Source organism: Heteronotia binoei, chromosome 5, assembly GCF_032191835.1.
Source record: "Heteronotia binoei isolate CCM8104 ecotype False Entrance Well chromosome 5, APGP_CSIRO_Hbin_v1, whole genome shotgun sequence".
NCBI lineage: Eukaryota > Metazoa > Chordata > Lepidosauria > Squamata > Gekkonidae > Heteronotia > Heteronotia binoei.
In genome coordinates, this window is record NC_083227.1 from 95,727,451 (window position 1) to 95,744,301 (window position 16,851).

At 42.9% G+C, this 16,851-nt stretch overlaps 1 protein-coding gene across 1 annotated transcript; it reads right to left on the reverse strand.

Moving 5' to 3' along the window:
• Positions 1–1,139: 1,139 nt before the first annotated feature.
• CNBP (CCHC-type zinc finger nucleic acid binding protein) lies at positions 1,140–10,422 on the reverse strand. The gene is made up of 5 exons (XM_060239854.1): positions 10,080–10,422; positions 4,103–4,220; positions 3,850–3,942; positions 3,523–3,721; positions 1,140–2,300 (listed from the first exon to the last, which is right to left on the reverse strand). Exons 2-5 carry the CDS (start codon positions 4,203–4,205, stop codon positions 2,183–2,185), a joined length of 513 nt encoding a protein of 170 aa, XP_060095837.1. The 5' UTR covers positions 4,206–4,220; positions 10,080–10,422; the 3' UTR covers positions 1,140–2,182.
• Between the last annotated feature and the right edge of the window lie 6,429 nt (positions 10,423–16,851).

Genomic DNA, 16,851 nt, shown 5'->3' on the forward strand with positions numbered 1-16,851 from the left:
CCCCCCAAAATGCCTCACTCACCTCCTAAAACAGTTATAACTTAAAGCTGCCAGACAATCTTCAGATCTCCTGACTATACTACACACAATGCCATTATAATTATATGTTATTACTTCAGGCATATTTCTTCCTCCTCCTGAGGTTTCTTGACTTCCAGTGGTTAATACCATACTGAACTTTCCTGCCTCCTGAACAGAAGCAAGCAAGTTGCATAAAGCTGAAATATACAATTTGTATACAGATCATACAATTCAGCTTTTATTAATAAAGTCAGTTGAATAGCGTATACAGGCCCAATAAAAGTAGGTACAGTCAGCCATCTTTCAAAGTAGCATGAAAGTTTATAGTATATACTCCAGGGTAACAGCCTTAATATTCCAGTTATTTTTTGATAAATACTCCAAGTCATGACTTCTTTGCAAGTCAAATTTGTACATCCCTGCCACTTGCAGGGATATTCAGTTAACATTAAGAAAAAGTTGCAATACTAACATAACCAGAATTTTATTGCTATTGACTAATTCTGAAATGACTACGGTTGTTTAGAAAAAGCTATTAAGATCAGGTTAGCAGATTGCTCACTCCATCAGAACAGCTTTTTACTAGTTTAACTTTCTTTTTAATAGCATTTATACTGAACAAATGCAGAGGCTGGGACTTTGGTGGTCAGTAGGAGCTAGAAATCTATTAAGTGAAAGGTGCTGGCAATGAGTATCCAATTTTTCCTATGTGTAATAGAATAGAACCCACGCAGATGTTCAGTCTTTTCTGTCCCGTTTCTATATTTTATGCATTTACAAGGACTCCTGAACAGCCTAAAGGCACATGACAATTGCACTTTATGATGAAAAATGATAGGCACTTTCTTTTGATCTGATCTAAGAACAGCTATCATGCTACTGTGTTTTCACTTTACATTTCGACAATTTTGCTTGTATGTTCAAGTCTGATATCAGCTCTTAGTAGTTTTATAGATTTCCAGGATGGTAGAGGAAGATTTAAAAATATCAACACAGTCTGATCCATTTTCCTCAGCCTTCTCTGGAGTCTACCCTACACATGAACAGATTACATATGAAACGGTTTTCCTATCATTCATTCTGCACTAAGTCTACAGAGAAGAAAAAAAACCAAATAATGCTGCTGAAGTGATGTATTTGACAGTTCTACAGTTTAAATGATACAGGAAATTTGTATAATACATTTGTGGTACAATAGAATCCCAATGCTCAGCTTTTATTTTTCCACATCTACTACCTTTTCCTATATGGTATTTTGCACTTGGCATCTGAAAAATAAGCCCCAAACAAACAAAAAACTTCAGCCAAACTCCCCTTCCTCCTCCAGCTTTATTGATAGTTTAAAATTACATTTCTATATTCTAGGACTTCAATTGCTTTTACCATCTGACTTTAAAAACTGATTACAAGCAAATGAAACTCAACAGTTGTCTAAGTGATATAGTATACAAAAATAACATCTTGATTTCTGTGAAAATGCATTTCTTTTCAAGTCCTGAATAGCTCCAAATTGTGTATGCTCTAAGCACTGATGTTCTGGGTTTATTTAGTTTGAAGTATTTATTCAACGTTTCCCATTACCTTGTTATCTCATATTAGACACTCACTTATTGTATTACTGTTACTTCAGTTCCCGATTTCTCCCTCTCTCTCATGGCCAGTAACAGGCATGTGCATTGTTTTGTTTATCCCACTTAGCTATATGCTCTAGTTAAGGCCCCATACAGATATTATTCGATGTCATTATACTGCTACTGAGGTCAGACAATCCAAGGCCATTATTGTAATAAAGTATTTACTGTGGAAGTTCAGACACTTCCAGTTTTCCTCCTGCATACGATCACTTCCATGGAACCCAGGGAGGCTTTGCTGGTCTGACTCAACTCTTTCCACTCATCCATCCCTATTCACCAGTGGCATGGAAAGGGGGTTCTTTAACAAAGCATTATACATAACACCTCTACCAAACTAAACATAAACATTTTTTTGTAGTTAAATGCAGAAAGTCGATTTTTCCACCCCTTTCCTCCTTTTACACAGCAAGTAAAGCTCACTGGCCTGGGAGTAGCCTCTATCTGCCAACCTTTGGCCAGTGAAGAGGATTCAGAGAAAAATAATACAACCATCAATCAGAAAAAGGAGGGGCGACAAAGGAAAACAGTTAAGCTGTAGCCTCAATTGTGCATTCCCGTGCAAGGTGTCCTGACTCGCCACAACGATAGCAGTTGACTTCACTAGTCTTGCTGCAGTTGATGGCTACGTGGCCAGTTTCACCACACCTAAAATCAGACAAAACAAGAGTTTAAGCAGTACACAAAAGAGTACATTTTAAATGCTGCTGTGCTTTGGAAAACTGCAGCTAAAGTTCCTTTGCTATGAACTTTTATAATCCTACAATACTACTGAGATGGCCAGGGGTGCCAAGCTAATTTGTTAGAAGGACTGGATCTACCATAAATTGGACTTTGTGGGGCCAGGCCATGCGTGTCATAAAATGTAACACCAGGTAGTGGAGATATAAATTTTATAAAGGATACAGACAAACACAAAGGTTTTTGTTATGCTTGCAAAAATGCTTAAAACTCTTGCAATGTTTTGTTTAAAATGGAAAGGTGGGGGAATAATGGGATTTGACAAAGCAATTAAAAAAAAACATCAAGAAAAAGCGCAAGGATCACAGCAGAAACTAAAAATATTAAATGCTCTGAGCCTGAGAAAACATGAAATGGCTGGGCGTTGCAAGCTTCTCCCCCCACCCTCCGGGGTCTACTCAGATTGGCAATGGCTCTCCAGTGTAATATCCCCATTTGGCTGTGGGTTCTCAGGTCCATTCAGCAGAGACAAGCTGGCTCAAAGCATCAACCCTTTATTTGCAAGAATACAGCTCCACGTGTTCATACAAATAGCAGAAAATGAAACTACTTGAGTACCGCTCCATTGAAATACATTGCAGCACAAAGTCAAGAGGAAAATGTGTAATGGATTTTCCATTTAAGGTCTCTGGGCACAGAAAGACTACTCCCAGACACACACATAACAAGGAACACAGTACAATTTTTTTAAAGTCACACAAATGAAATTTAATACGTAGTCAGGCAAATTAGCCACTGCCAAGGAAAGACACAGGACTGCAAATGTCTAAAAGCTAATCTCCTGGGACTAGCTAACCCCCAGAATTTGTATATCCATTTATTTGGAATGTATTCTTGGAATTACTGTATTTTCTTGTGTATGACTGCCTACCACTAAATTACTCTTATTTTTGTATTTTTGTGTCGGAACAGTGCATTTTTGTTTTGGGACCTCCCAGATACAAGCAGCCAAATCAGGAGTTCAAGGCAATATATGCAAGTCTTCCTACTCCATTTTACCCTCATAATTTTATTGTGCAGAACAACAAAATGTTTAGACCTTTCATTATTTCAAATATGGAATAATTGTGGTGTTAGTCATTTAAGTTAGGTTGATGGTCATTTTTGTAGCTTTAAGATTGGTTCTTACCTATAGCATTTCACTTTGGTGCAGTCCTTCTGAATGTGTCCAAATTCCCCACAAGAATAGCACTTCTGCTCATCGGCATGGTCACAGTCACGAGCCAAGTGGCCAGGTTTGCCACAGTTGTAGCAGCACTGCTCTCGCTCTCTCTTGGGTTCCTTACAGTCCTTCGCAATATGGCCACCTCTACCGCAATTATAGCAGGCTTCCACAATAAGAAAAGGAACACAAACAAGACTATAAAACCTTGATAGAGTAGGATAATATGTATAACACAATGTTAAATTGCTTATTTGCTCTGGTCTTTGCTCTCCAAAATTTAGTAATACTTACCATCCTCCTGAAGATCACAATCCTTGGCAAGATGGCCAGACTCACCACAGCGGTAACAGATGTCTGGAAGTGATGAGGACATAAACTGGAAGCCTGTTTACAAACAAACAGCATTTAGAAATGGAAGTCCAAAGTGCACAAAAATGTAGCACATGAATTTTGTCTTGTTCTTTTTCAAATATTGAAAATGAAAAGCTTTTACAATCATTAGGGATAATATAAAATAAAGCATCTTGTGAAGGTAAAAAACTACCTCTGCCACGGCTTCGCATTCCACGGCCACGGCCAATTCCAGTTGGGCACTCCCGAGCCCAATGGCCAGTACGGCCACACTTGAAGCACTCGTTGCTGCTCATTACCAGTTAGGTTTCCTAAAAATGAGAAAATAATAGTTACAGCATGAAGTACTTACGTTAAAAATGTCACAACTTTACACCAATCACTTCTTTCCATATGCCCTTAGGTTCACTGCCCAAATTAAATCTGGCCTTTATGTCACTTTATGAACCTGGTGACTGAAATCTATCAGCATTCTCATTAATCTGGGGTGGTCAGATAGCGCCATGAAAAAAACCTCACTTCAACATTTAAATTTTAGATATATGATAAAAATGCCACAATAGCCTCAACTGTTCTGCATTGGTCAAAAGATAACTGGAGTAGTTTAACTTTCAGAACTGTAATGTTCCTATCTATTGTGACAGATCTATACAAATAGACTGGAAAGAGACACCTACCTATAATATTATTTTTAGAAGAGTTGGTTTTGATACCCTCCTCCTTTTCACTAACCAAAAGGAGTCTCAGAGCCGCTTACAAATGCCTTCCCTTCCTCTGCCCACAACAGAAAGTTCACGCAGCTGTCTTCATGTGGAGGAGAGGTCAATCAAACCCAGTTCTCCAGATTAGAGTCCACTGCTCCTAACCACCACATTGGCTTTCAGCTTATATTGAAAACCTCACAACTCTAAAACCTAATACTTACTGCCCTCAAGTCTAACCAAGTCACAGCGATATTAACAGTCTGAAACATCACCACTTTCCTATACACTCCACATCCTCCAGTAACTGGGTGTATGTGGATGAATAAGAAGATACCCATGGATAATATGGTACTGACCATTGACTACCTCTCTGACCTATGATAGAGTGACTGAACAGGCAGAAGCAACTGTTTAGCCCAGGTTTAACTCAAAAAGAGACATAGGAAAATCAGAACTAAAAAGCAATATCTGGAAGAATACAAACTCACTTTCTGCTCCATAGGATCAAGAGGCTACTACAAATATCCCAACTATAGCCCCCACTCCCAATAAAAAATGTTCAAACATGAAACACAGCTGGCCCAGGTTTCCAACATTAATAAAGTTAAATAAGCAATTTTTATAGCATACATCAAGAATTCAGGTATCAAAGAATGCTTAACAGTCTTCAAAACCTCCTGCAGCAATATAGATTCAGCATGAAAAAAATCAGATCAAGTGCTCTTTCTTATTTGTTCCTATTCTTTTGGGGATGAAAAAGTTGCAAATGCTGCTACCAGCTTAGACCGATCCATCTTTTAAATAATTATATATGAAGCCAGTTATAGGGAATTATTTTCAGAATTAAAGGGGGGCTAAACTCTCTTCAACCGTGGCTTTTTACTATGTTGTGTACACCCCACACCCAATGTCTTTTCAGACACTAGAAGCAAGTCAGATGGAATAAAGTACTGGGGAAAAGCTATGAAATTGTTCAAGTTGTACTTGCTTGTGAACACCTCCTCTAGAACCCCAGTCGTTTAAATATATTTGGCAAAGACCTGGCTTTTAAACAAATTAGGCTATTTCTGTCACATGTACATTAAACCTGACAGCCCAGAGGGACAAGCCCAACTGCTACAAGACCTCAAGGACAACCACCAATAAGTTGCCTCAAACATATAGATTCATATCAATTTAATTAAGAGTTTCCACCTTCATAACTAGCATGCTGTTGAGACCATTGAATATATCTAAATGCTATCAGAAAGAATCCTTTCACTAGAAACACTAGTCTTTATGAGATTAGCTACCTCTGCTACACAAAGGGCTGGAATTTCTTGCAGGTTTTAAAGCAAAATACATAAAACAAGAAGCATACCAGAATACCTTTAGTACCACAACATGGTGAATGCATCTATCAGTGAGTCTCCTACAGTTACTTACTCCACTTTGACTAGGCAAATGCACTTTCCAGACTTCCCTGTACACAAGACTTTACTTTCTAATTGTGATTAACAAATAAATATTTACTGTATCAAGGCTACACTTTCTGCCAATCCAGTGTCAAAACAAAACCATGAAAATAATGTTAGCTTCTTGCTATTCAGTGATCTACCACATCAGCAGAACCCACTGTGATTCAGGAACACACGTGTATCAGCAAAATCATACTTGAAACGTAGAACAAAACAGACTACAGTTAATTGCCATCACAACTATCTTCTCTACTGTATGCCTTCCTTTGCCTCCTCTTTCCAGTTCTTGTGTTAAACTCCCTGCTTCACCATTCCTCCCATCTGCTGCCTTTCCACAGATTCCTAATGCCACCTTTTCCTCATCTCCAAGTGCTGCTGGCTTAAGTTTCCCTTTTCTGGTTATTGCAGAGTTGTAACAGATGAAGTAAGTTTTCCCACTATATTTGTCTTATTCAGCTAAAGCCTATACAAATGGCCACATATATTCCCCACTGACTTAGACAAAGGAAAATGTCCAGGACTTCCAAATTCCTAAAAATATGCTATTTCAGTTGTGTTCAAGCAGCAGCACTGATACTGACCTCAAAGTCCAAATTTGTCCTTGGACATTCGTTTCAAAATTGCTTACACCTAGTATACAATTCATTCCTTGCCGTGTTCACACCAAATGTTTGAAGTTAGGGCATTTTAGTTGGCAGGTAATCTTCAAAATGACAGCATGAAACTCCCAGAACTTACTTGCTATTCTGATTCAGGTGATGCTAATTCTGCAAACACCTGTGTTAAATAAAGCATCTATTCACAAGTATCTTCCACATCAAAACCTGCATAACTGGACTGCTTTTTAAACTTTCCAAAATACTGTTCCTGCATAAAAGGAGCTGACAGGTGAATGATGACATCCTCCAAGTATAGCCTATTGCCTTTTCATTCCTCTGAACCTTCCAACAGCGCCTGTCCTGCTTGTGATAATAAAGCTGCTCAGAAACAGGATGACAATATACAGACAAGCATTTCATTTTGATGTTGCAAGCAGTCTCGAGCATTAATAGACAGTGTGAGATAGAACTGTTTCAAATATATTACATTAAGTAATATGTAGATAACCTCCACAGTAGGGAAAAATACTGTTACAATGTACAAATGGCAATCTTGGAAAGCCACTGTATGTTGCTATACAGGGCATGCATCCTCCTCAGAAAGAGACGTGTTTTGGTTGGCCTGGCTATTATTTGTAGTGATCTCTAACCCTATTGTTCCAAAGTCTTTTGATATGGGCAACAAGATCTCATTTCTTATTTCAAATACACTCAAAATGTCTCCAAAGAAGAACATGAACACAAATGGGAAGGCATGTTTGCCAGAGAGACACAAATGTATTTGTGGACTTCTTAATAAAGATCTTCAGTTCACTCTTCACCATATCCCACCCCCAGTGCCTGAAGTATAAGACGCAGCTCCTGTAAGGAGTGTTTCCTAATAGAGGTATATTAGGATTTCACAACAGGTCTCCATATACTCTTCCAAAAAGACAGCTCTGTCAACTCATGCTACTTTTAAAAGGCAAACATGGGAAAGCAGATTTGGATGGTCCAGACTAGCCTTATCTCAGAAGCAGGTGGACTCTGGTTAATATTTCGATGGGAAACCACCAAGGAATTCCAGGGTTGCAATGCAGAGGAAGGCCATGGCCTTCCTTAACTTCCTGCCTTGAAAACCCTATGGGGTTGCCATAAATTGGCTGCAACTTGACAGCACCTTACACACACTCACAGATTTTTTATGCAAAACCCCTACCCTCAGTCTACACAAAATCACTGCACGTTTCATTCAGATTGACAATCCCTGCTAACATTAACATTCAAAATCCAGCACCAATGGAATTAATGAGGTTAGAGAAGTTTTATTTAACTGTCACAAGTTGGTTCTTTTGTGAACTGTCAAAGGAAAGTTATACCAAGGGTTTTGTTTTTTTATTACAAGACCAGATACTAATCTTGAGCATGAACACGGAAGGTCATTCTTAAGTCTAGGTCAGACCTAGCAAACTGTCTGGAAACACCTGCTGCTGAGCAGGTATGAAGCAATAGTCCCTCAGTAAGATACAACTTGGCATCTAACACAGCAGCAGTTTAACTATAATAAAGACATCTTTTAAATAGATGCCTGTCTATGAAAGCTGAACACAGAAACTTTACCCAAAAGTTACCTAGGACATCTGGCAAGTCAAACATGGTAATCACACCACCGGAAGTAATCAATTTGGCTTTAGACTGATCTAATCTTCCAGACTTGTTAGGCGACATCCTGCATCAACACTCAGTGCCATTCTTTACAAAGGAAAGCTTCAAGTAACCACAATGTTACCCACCCATGGATGACAGTTTCAGAAGAGCTGGGAGTCTTAATTGCAACAACTGTCAGTTTGATCATAAGATGTACCATAAAGCTCCAAGATCATTGTAGAAACAAGTGACCACTATTAGCATAAACTCCTTTCCTTGAATCAAATGATGTACTTGCAATATGGAAATGTTTTCCCAGTAATGCCTTTAAATATTTTTTTTAAAAAAACTGGAAAGGCAATTAACTGACATTTCCCCCCTTGATTAGGAGATTATTATGTGAACTTTTACATTTTTCTGCAAATCAGTGTTATGGTTCTATTATCCTCCCTTATAATAATTATTCCAAACAGCAAACAGTTTATTATAGCATAAACTTTGTAGAATGGAACTATTCTGTCAGATACAGACTTGGAATAAAGTATGAGCAAGATCAATACACATTTACACTAGGTTTAATGTTTACAGTACCTGCTATTGACACAAGTAAAGAGATCAGTTGCCCATTTTACATAAAACAGCAACACATTCCTTCCAATATTCAGTGACAAACTGGGTATTCAGATGTGGTCTTCTCAATGATGATCACTGGCCAATAATTTAAATTTTCCTAATCTACAGGACATAATGTAATCTACAGAGGCATAACCCTAATTCTATTGCATTATCTACCATATGTCTTATCCAATTGATATTAATTTACAATGTGTAATTCACCTTGAATCTCAGTGGGAAAAGTGGACTATAGACAAACTCCAGCTTGCTTTATAAAGAAACCCTGAGAATGCATATAGTGGTAACTAACTGTTCACTCACTCCTTACAGTGTGTACTCATAAATGCATTTACTTGCGAGTAACCTACTTAAGTAAAACCATCGTGCTTCCTAGCAGATACTGATAACATCGTTGTTATCTCCCCCTCCCTTTCGCAGTATAGATCCATTATAACGTCAGATGACCAGCAAACAATAAATCAAGCCCGAGAATCGTAAAACCCGAAATCACAAGTGATCTGCAAAAGCACTTAAAAAAAAAAGTAGTAGTAGCGAAAAGCGAAGGCAGCAGCGCCCTCAGCCCAGCTCCGGAGTTATACTGCCAAGCACGTGGGGAATGCGCGGGCAGGCAGGCAGGCAACGGCGCCACAGATCTAGCAAGAACCACCTTTCCCCCTCCCCGCTCCTACTAAGTAGAAGGCGGCATAGTACGCAGTTTTTGATTTTACAGTGTTCACTTCAGCCCCAATGCAGTCAACTTGCCTGGCCTCCTTCCAGATGGACAAGTCTTTATGACTTTAGCCCTCAACAGTGGGCGGGAAAAACGCGGCCTCTCCTTATCTTCAGGCCTCCGCCTCCATTCCTCCCCGCCCCCTCCCCCCGAGTACGAGGAAGGCCAGGCCAAATCCGAGGAGAGAACGAGAAGTTTCCCCTTCCCTCTCCACCACCTGTGCCGCCTCGGCGCTCTCACGGGAGCTGCTCGTCGGTTTCGCTCCGCAACCCCATTTTCCCACCCTCCGTCGGACGAGGTAGAAGCGATTTTTTTTTCGCGCGCAGTAGGCCATAACAAGGCAGTGCCCTCTTCCCCCGACTGGCCCAGTCACGGGGTGCCTCCCGCCCCGCAAGGCCTTCTTCCCCTCCCTCGGCCTCTCTCAGTCTCTGCTCCTTACCTCTCTCGGTACCGCTGAGGCCGGGACGTCCGAACGAACGACAGACTTTCCTCTCTTCCTTCTCTCTACCTACGTAACGCAAACACGCGGACGCGCGCGAGACTTGACTGGCCTCTTACGCGCCGCTCCTGCTGCCGTTGAGTCCCTGCTGGCTGCGCCACACGCGGTTTGCACACGACCCCACGCGCCCTCCCTGCTGATCTGCGCACGGCTCCGTGTTCGGACCGCGCGGCCAATGGCGGGTCGCTGAGGCTTCCGCGTGGCCTACCGACAACGGGGTGGCTAGGGCCAATCAGCACCGTGCAAAGGGGGGAGGAGTCCGCCTACCGGAATCTTGAGCGGAGAGGAGGGGCTGTGCGAGAAGGATGGGACGAATGAACAGGGGGAGGGGGGAGGGGCGACCTTCCCGCTCGCTTTCTTTCGTCACGCCCAGGCTTCCCACAAGAGAGTGCGCCTTCACTCTAGCGCGCGCGCAATTCTCACTTTATCCTGGGGTCTGTTGACGCAGCTGGGCTGGTCTAAGCGACGCCGCCCTGTGTTGGCGAGAGGAGTGATGTTGGCCGGAGCTGGTCTGGCAATAAGTTGAAGCATGCCACAGCGTCTTGCAATATGCAAGCAGGCATACAGACTTCTCCGGGCTCTTCTGTATTTTGAATATACCTGCAAGTCTTGAAATTATGCCTGTTGAACGTTGAGGAGCATGCATAATTGCATAAAGGTAGAATGTTAGGGGCTGTTCAGACGCACAGTATAGTCAGTTGGTGCTGCTGTTTCATACCTGATTAAAAGTTGCTGATCAGACAGCAACATCTGCCTCCCAGTATTAACTCAAAGCAGCCCCCCCCCATCCTTCTCAAAATCCGGAGTATTTTGTTACCTGCTCCTTTGTGGTGTTTTTTGAGTTCTCTGGTTTCACCTGGTAGTTTCCCGTCTGGATAGTTATCAACCAACTTCCGGATGTCTGAAGGCTGTCCCAGAGCAAAAGGAGCCTCAGACATTCGGTTGTCAGTCACCTTTTTAAAAACTACTTAGCGATATGCACATAACTGCATAACCACATAATGTTTTAACCTATGCACATAATGTGCACATGCGCATAAAAGTGGAGAAAAAAAAGAACTGCATGGTGCCGGCAGAAGACGGTTTCACCGCGGAGTGATTTGAATTGCAGTATGGCAATCTGATCGATAATATCCAGAACAAAGATATTCAGAACTGAACTGGGTCAGTTTAACACGAACTCAACACGCTGTGTGAACAGGGCCTTAATGTGCCAAGACTGTGTTTTCAAACGTCATGTAAAGTCACCAGTCAGAGACAAGGAGTTACCCGTGGCTCCGCAGTCTGGATTCTTTGGCATATAACTTCTGTTTCAGTTTATTTGAAAAAGTGTTCGTCCACATGAGAGCTTATACCTTGAAAGAAAAAAACTTGGTCTTAAAGGTGCCGCTGGACTCAAATTTTGTCCCTCAGAAAGTTGTACATCATGAAATGTTTTTACGGGACATAACTAATTGGTATGAGAATATAAGACCACCACTATGGTTGATTTTTTTTTTGCTGTCAAATTATAGCTGATTTATAGCGACTGCATAAGGAAAGAGATGTTCATGATTCTGGTATTCTTTGGTGGTCTCCCTTCCAAATACTGACCTGGGGCGATCCTGCTATGTCAGGCCTGTGTGGTTGACATACTGGAGGGAGGGGGGACAAGTCTTGCATTGGAATAAACACTGGTTCTCATATCCACTTGTGGATTTACGTTTAAGCATAACTCCATGCCACTTCTCCTAAACACAACTTTATTCAATAATTTCACATCAGTTAACCCTGAACAAGATTGCATTTTATTTTTCAAAACTTGCTAGTTCTAAATATTTGGCATTACTGAGCTAGAGGCTATGTTTCCATGGCTACGTTGCTCATTATGCAGCGGTGCCCTCAAATTTTCCACTAAGGCTCAGCCTCAGAATCTGAGAAATTCATGATGACCCACTGTTTTGTTGTGACCCAGTTTGAGAACCATTGTCCATGCCTTTTATTCACAACAGCTGCATTTGATACTGGAAACGTGATCCCTAAGACATCTAGTGTATTCTGAACCAAAGTATCTTGCCTGTTTTCATCACTTTCTTTGCAGTTTGGGGGGGAAGGTGTATGGAGGGTATGCAACAACTTAATGGCATGCACGGTAAAATCCTGAATACAGCCACAAATGTTTTCATTTTTCTTTTTTTTACTGAAACCTATCAACTAGATTAACTGGCAAGCTTGTTTCAAAAACATCTTAGGAGACCTGCTGGATGACAGGCTTCAGCAAAGATGGAGAAAGAGCGTGTTGTAAGCTACTAGGTCTGCTTTGCGGAGGAAGGTGGGGATAAATAAGATAAAAGCATAATAAAATAAAATGACTCTGTGTGCATGTGATTATGTAGGATTATGGTTCCAAAAGGGCTTAACATTTGCAAAAATCTTCATTTATATCCTTCATTAATACCCTGGCGCAAAGCAACTCTTTTCTTCCATTTTAACCTCACAACTACACTGTGGAGTAAGTTTGGCTGGCCCAAGACACCCAGAAAGCTTCTGCTGCAGAGAGGAGATTCAAACTTCTTAGATCCTAATCTAACAGCACAATTCAGAGGGGGAGGGCGGAAAGTCTTTTGGGAGCAGACGAGCCACTATGTGGGTGCAGGAAGGGTTTGTACCGAAGTACGACCAGTGCCACCACAGTGGAGGGGAGTTACATGGGCGGGGGGCCCGAGGGCAGTGGCGCCTGAGGGCTGTGCCCGAGCACGGGCGGAAGTGAGGCGGAGCGCAGTGTTCAGGCGGAGGAGGAGGTGGAGTTGGGGGTGCAGCCAGGCTTAGGCGGCTTCCTGAGCAGTTTGGCCCATGACACCCCCCCCCCCGAGAGGTGTAATGTTACGCCAGCAAAAATAGCAGCGTGTCCCATAAGCACTCGTTGAAACCAAAAGGTCGCCTCCACCACTGCAGAAGCTCTCAAACCCCTTAGGGAGTGGTGTGATTGCCTCACCAATCCCCTCGTATCTCGACCTGACAAGCCCCCTCCCCATTGCCCAATCGCGCCCCCCCTTTTAGAAATACTTCCACTCTGCCTCGGACAGCTCAGTTGTTAGGGACAGGTTTGCGTGGCGGGAAGCTCTACCGGCGAGCTCCTGGCTATATGGACTTAGAGTGAGGGAAAGGCAGGCACGTTGGTGACGGGTTTTGCACCGTGGTTGCTTTGACAGTATCTTTGACTTGCGAGGGGGAGAGAGAGGTCTCTCCCCTGGGGCTAACTGCTTTTGTTTCCAGGTCTCCACAGATTCCGGGCTCCCGGAGGCTCTGCATGCAAGGACTGTCACCCATAGCTGGGTAAGTTCCACCGTCCCCCCCCCATCCTCCCCCTCCCCTCACTCTGGACCGCTCGGTATGCAAGTGTCTCTGGCACTTGAACCCAGCAGTGGGCTCTAGCGGGGGGCATTTGCTGAGCCCACTCCCCTGTGCTGCTGCCTGCTCCCTTCCCTTGGTCTTCCCTCTGCCACATTCCCAACCCCTGGAAGGGCACGGGGTGTGTGTGTGGCAGCTGCCCGGATGTGGGGAGGTGGGTCAGATACTGTTCCTTTAAGAGAGCACCTGGCTGAAATGCAGTCTGCTCCTCCAGCTGCTGCCCCTGCAGGTGCTCTTGATCTCTGTCTTCGTTTTGCAGGTGGGACTCCAACACAGAGGCTTCCACGTGTGTTGCTTCATTGCCCCCCCACTCCCTCTCCCACTGCTTCTGCCTGCCGCTCGGAATGGGGCTCCGTCCCCGGCAAGATTGCCCAGCATGCTCCAGGGAGACTGTTGCGCTCTGTTCCATATAAATAAAGTCTGAGCTGTGCCCTCTGTTGTCTCTCCTGCTTGGCATCTGCTGCACATTCCCAGGGCAACCCCCTCTCCCCGGTCAGTGGCCTCTTTGAGGGAATGCTTGGGAGGGTGGGCAGGCTTGGTTCTTGGGGGGGGGATGGGCTATGAGCCGCCACACTGCCCCCCGCGTGGCTGGACAGGGGAGGGGGTGCCGCCCCTCAGTCCGCCCAGGCTGACGGCCTACCCGACTGCACAGGGCTGTTGTGTGCTGGACGCTTGGAGGGGGGGGCGCTGAAGTGGATACATGCCCAGCAGTTTGCACTCTGAGTTCTGCGGCCCCCAGGGGAGGTGTTCCTTGCACATAGCAGGGGGCGGCAGCAGGGCAACACTGGGGGGGGCTCCAGGGGGTGTCTTTCGGACTTGGTCTGGCTGCTCCCAGACACACATTCTAGCCACTGTCTAGGACAGCGAACTCCTGCCCTTGGCACTTCCTGCTTGTTCGCGCATGCCTCCGTCCGCCAGCCTGCAATTGGCAGAGTCTCTGACAGCGGGAGGGAGTGGGGGGATCGACGGCCTCTCAGGTGCAGGCTTTCCGCCCCCTCACCCGGTCATGCACAACAGGCTGGCCAATCCCGTGGTCCCACGCAAGCCTGTGCCTCCTCCACCCCCACCTTGGCAGCAGGCCAATGGCATGCACCTGGGTGGAATCACCATGTCGACGGGTTCTCTCTCATCGGGCTGCTCTTCCCCCTCCAAGCGTGGCGTAATGTCTCCCTTTGGAAGCCAATGAGCGGCGCCGTAGATCCACCCACGCCCTAGCGGCCAGCTGCCACATATGTCTGGATTGGCCTATAAATGTAATCTGACACTCTAACCGATATACCAACCATACTAGTTCTTTAAAAACAAGCACAGGATACTTTATGCGTGTGAAACTGTCACAAATACGTAGGTCACGCAAGCGATAGTTTATGAAGGTATTTCAATATATCCAGATTGATCTAAAGAATCTAAGGTTAAATATTTTGTAAATAAATGTGTTTTTGAAAAGCAATCTCCTTGGATGTCTTTATAATTACCTCTAGAACCCCATATAAGGATAGCATGCAATTTTAGGAAGTGAGTCATGTGGCTGTCTTTCAGGCAGGGCAGAAATGATATCATTAACAAGTTTGTTCAAATAGAGTAACAATAACTTAGTTACTAAAATGTGTATACGTGTAAATAAAAATATAAAGGAAATTAGGCACCATTAGCTCAGCAAAGGAGTTCTTTAGTGCCTTGCATACTTTTATATGCTAAGAATAGCCACGTTCCCATTTTAGCAGTATGAGAAACCACAAGTAGGAGGGGTAGGAGCAGAATCATAAGAAGGTATATATGGCTTGAGGTTTAAAAAAAAAAAAGTAGAGCTGAGAGTAGCAGACTGAAAGTTATGAACATGTAAAAGATTCTGTTAGCAAGACTGCTTCTTGAATGTCACAACTTACTTTGTTCTTACTATTTATTAGTCCTAAAGTGCTAGCAGCATGCTGGGTCTTCCTATTCAAATGCAGAAACAAATTAGGGGAAAGATCCAGTTCATATTACCACGCTAATGTGGCTGTCACTGAAAAACCGCTTCTGTGCAGCTGGCATTCTTCCCAGCAATTATACCATGTACATGTTTCATTCTCATAGGCCACTCCAGTCATGTGATTTCCTTTCTATCTAGAACATTTTTATCCTGCCTTTCCATGAGAAGCTCAGAGAAACATACATATTTTCCCTCTTCCATTTCCTCTCACAACAACCCTTTAAGGTGAGTCAGACTGAGGCAGAGTGTCTAGATCAGGTCTTGATGACATAATTTTCTTTGGCTCTTTGGATCCAGCCCACAAAATTAAAAGCCAAACTCATTTTTTAACCTTTCAGTTATTATAGTGAGCATATCTTCTAACTATTGTTACCACAAAACCTAATTTAAACCCTTCACTGTTTCTTGTAATTTTATTAAAATAATGGTTGGGGGGAATGCTGTTTATAAATTAATATTATATAAATCTGGTTATTTATCATGACTACAGTACCTAAGCTACTCTGAAGCAGCTAGGCTACTCTGAATCAGTGGCTTATTGTCTAGAAGTTGGAGATTTCTCCTTCAACCCTAATCTGTTCCCAGTTTCTCCTAATTTCATCATTGCTTTAAAAAGTTTAAAATTTAATTAAACATTGGAGCCAATACAGAAAGCAATTGGTTAAGAAATAAATTCAACTACCACAATTGGAATAATAATAAGAAGAAGCAATGACAAGAACATAAGAGAAGCCATGTTGGATCAGGCCAATGGCCCATCCAGTCCAACACTCTGTCACATAGTGGCCAATATATATATGTGTGTGTGTGTATCTATATATATATATACTGTGGCTAATAGGCACTATTGGACCTCTGCTCCATATTTTTATCCAATCCCCTCTTAAAGCTGGCTATGCTTGTAGCCGCCACCACCTCCTGTGGCAGTGAATTCCACATGTTAATCACCCTTTGGGTGAAGAAGTACTTCCTTTTATCCATTTTAACCTGACTGCTCAGCAATTTCATTGAATACCCACGAGTTCTTGTATTGTGAGAAAGGGAGAAAAGTACTTCTTTATCTACTTTCTCTATCCCATGCATAATCTTGTAAACCTCTATCATGTCACTCCGCAGTTGAAGTTTCTCCAAGCTAGAGAGCCCCAAGCGTTTTAACCTTTCTTAATAGGGAAAGTGTTCCAAATCTTTAATCATTCCAGTTGCCCTGCACCTGCACATGCATTTTTATATCACACAACAAAATATTTTTATGTGAAGTGATAAATAAACTTTGTATTTCTCACAATCACTGAGAGAAGCTACATTGAAATAATCCCTAAAATATTGCACCACGACATTTCTGGGCACCAT

Bases quoted from the DNA above. Each gene is read 5' to 3' on its own strand.
- CNBP (XM_060239854.1), bottom strand. From the start codon at position 4,205: ATGAGCAGCAACGAGTGCTTCAAGTGTGGCCGTACTGGCCATTGGGCT. The intron at 3,722-3,849 runs GTAAGTATTACT...TTATTGTGGAAG, and splicing joins TTGTGATCTTCAGGAGGATG to CCTGCTATAATTGCGGTAGA. The intron at 2,301-3,522 runs GTAAGAACCAAT...GTCTGATTTTAG, and splicing joins ACCAAAGTGAAATGCTATAG to GTGTGGTGAAACTGGCCACG.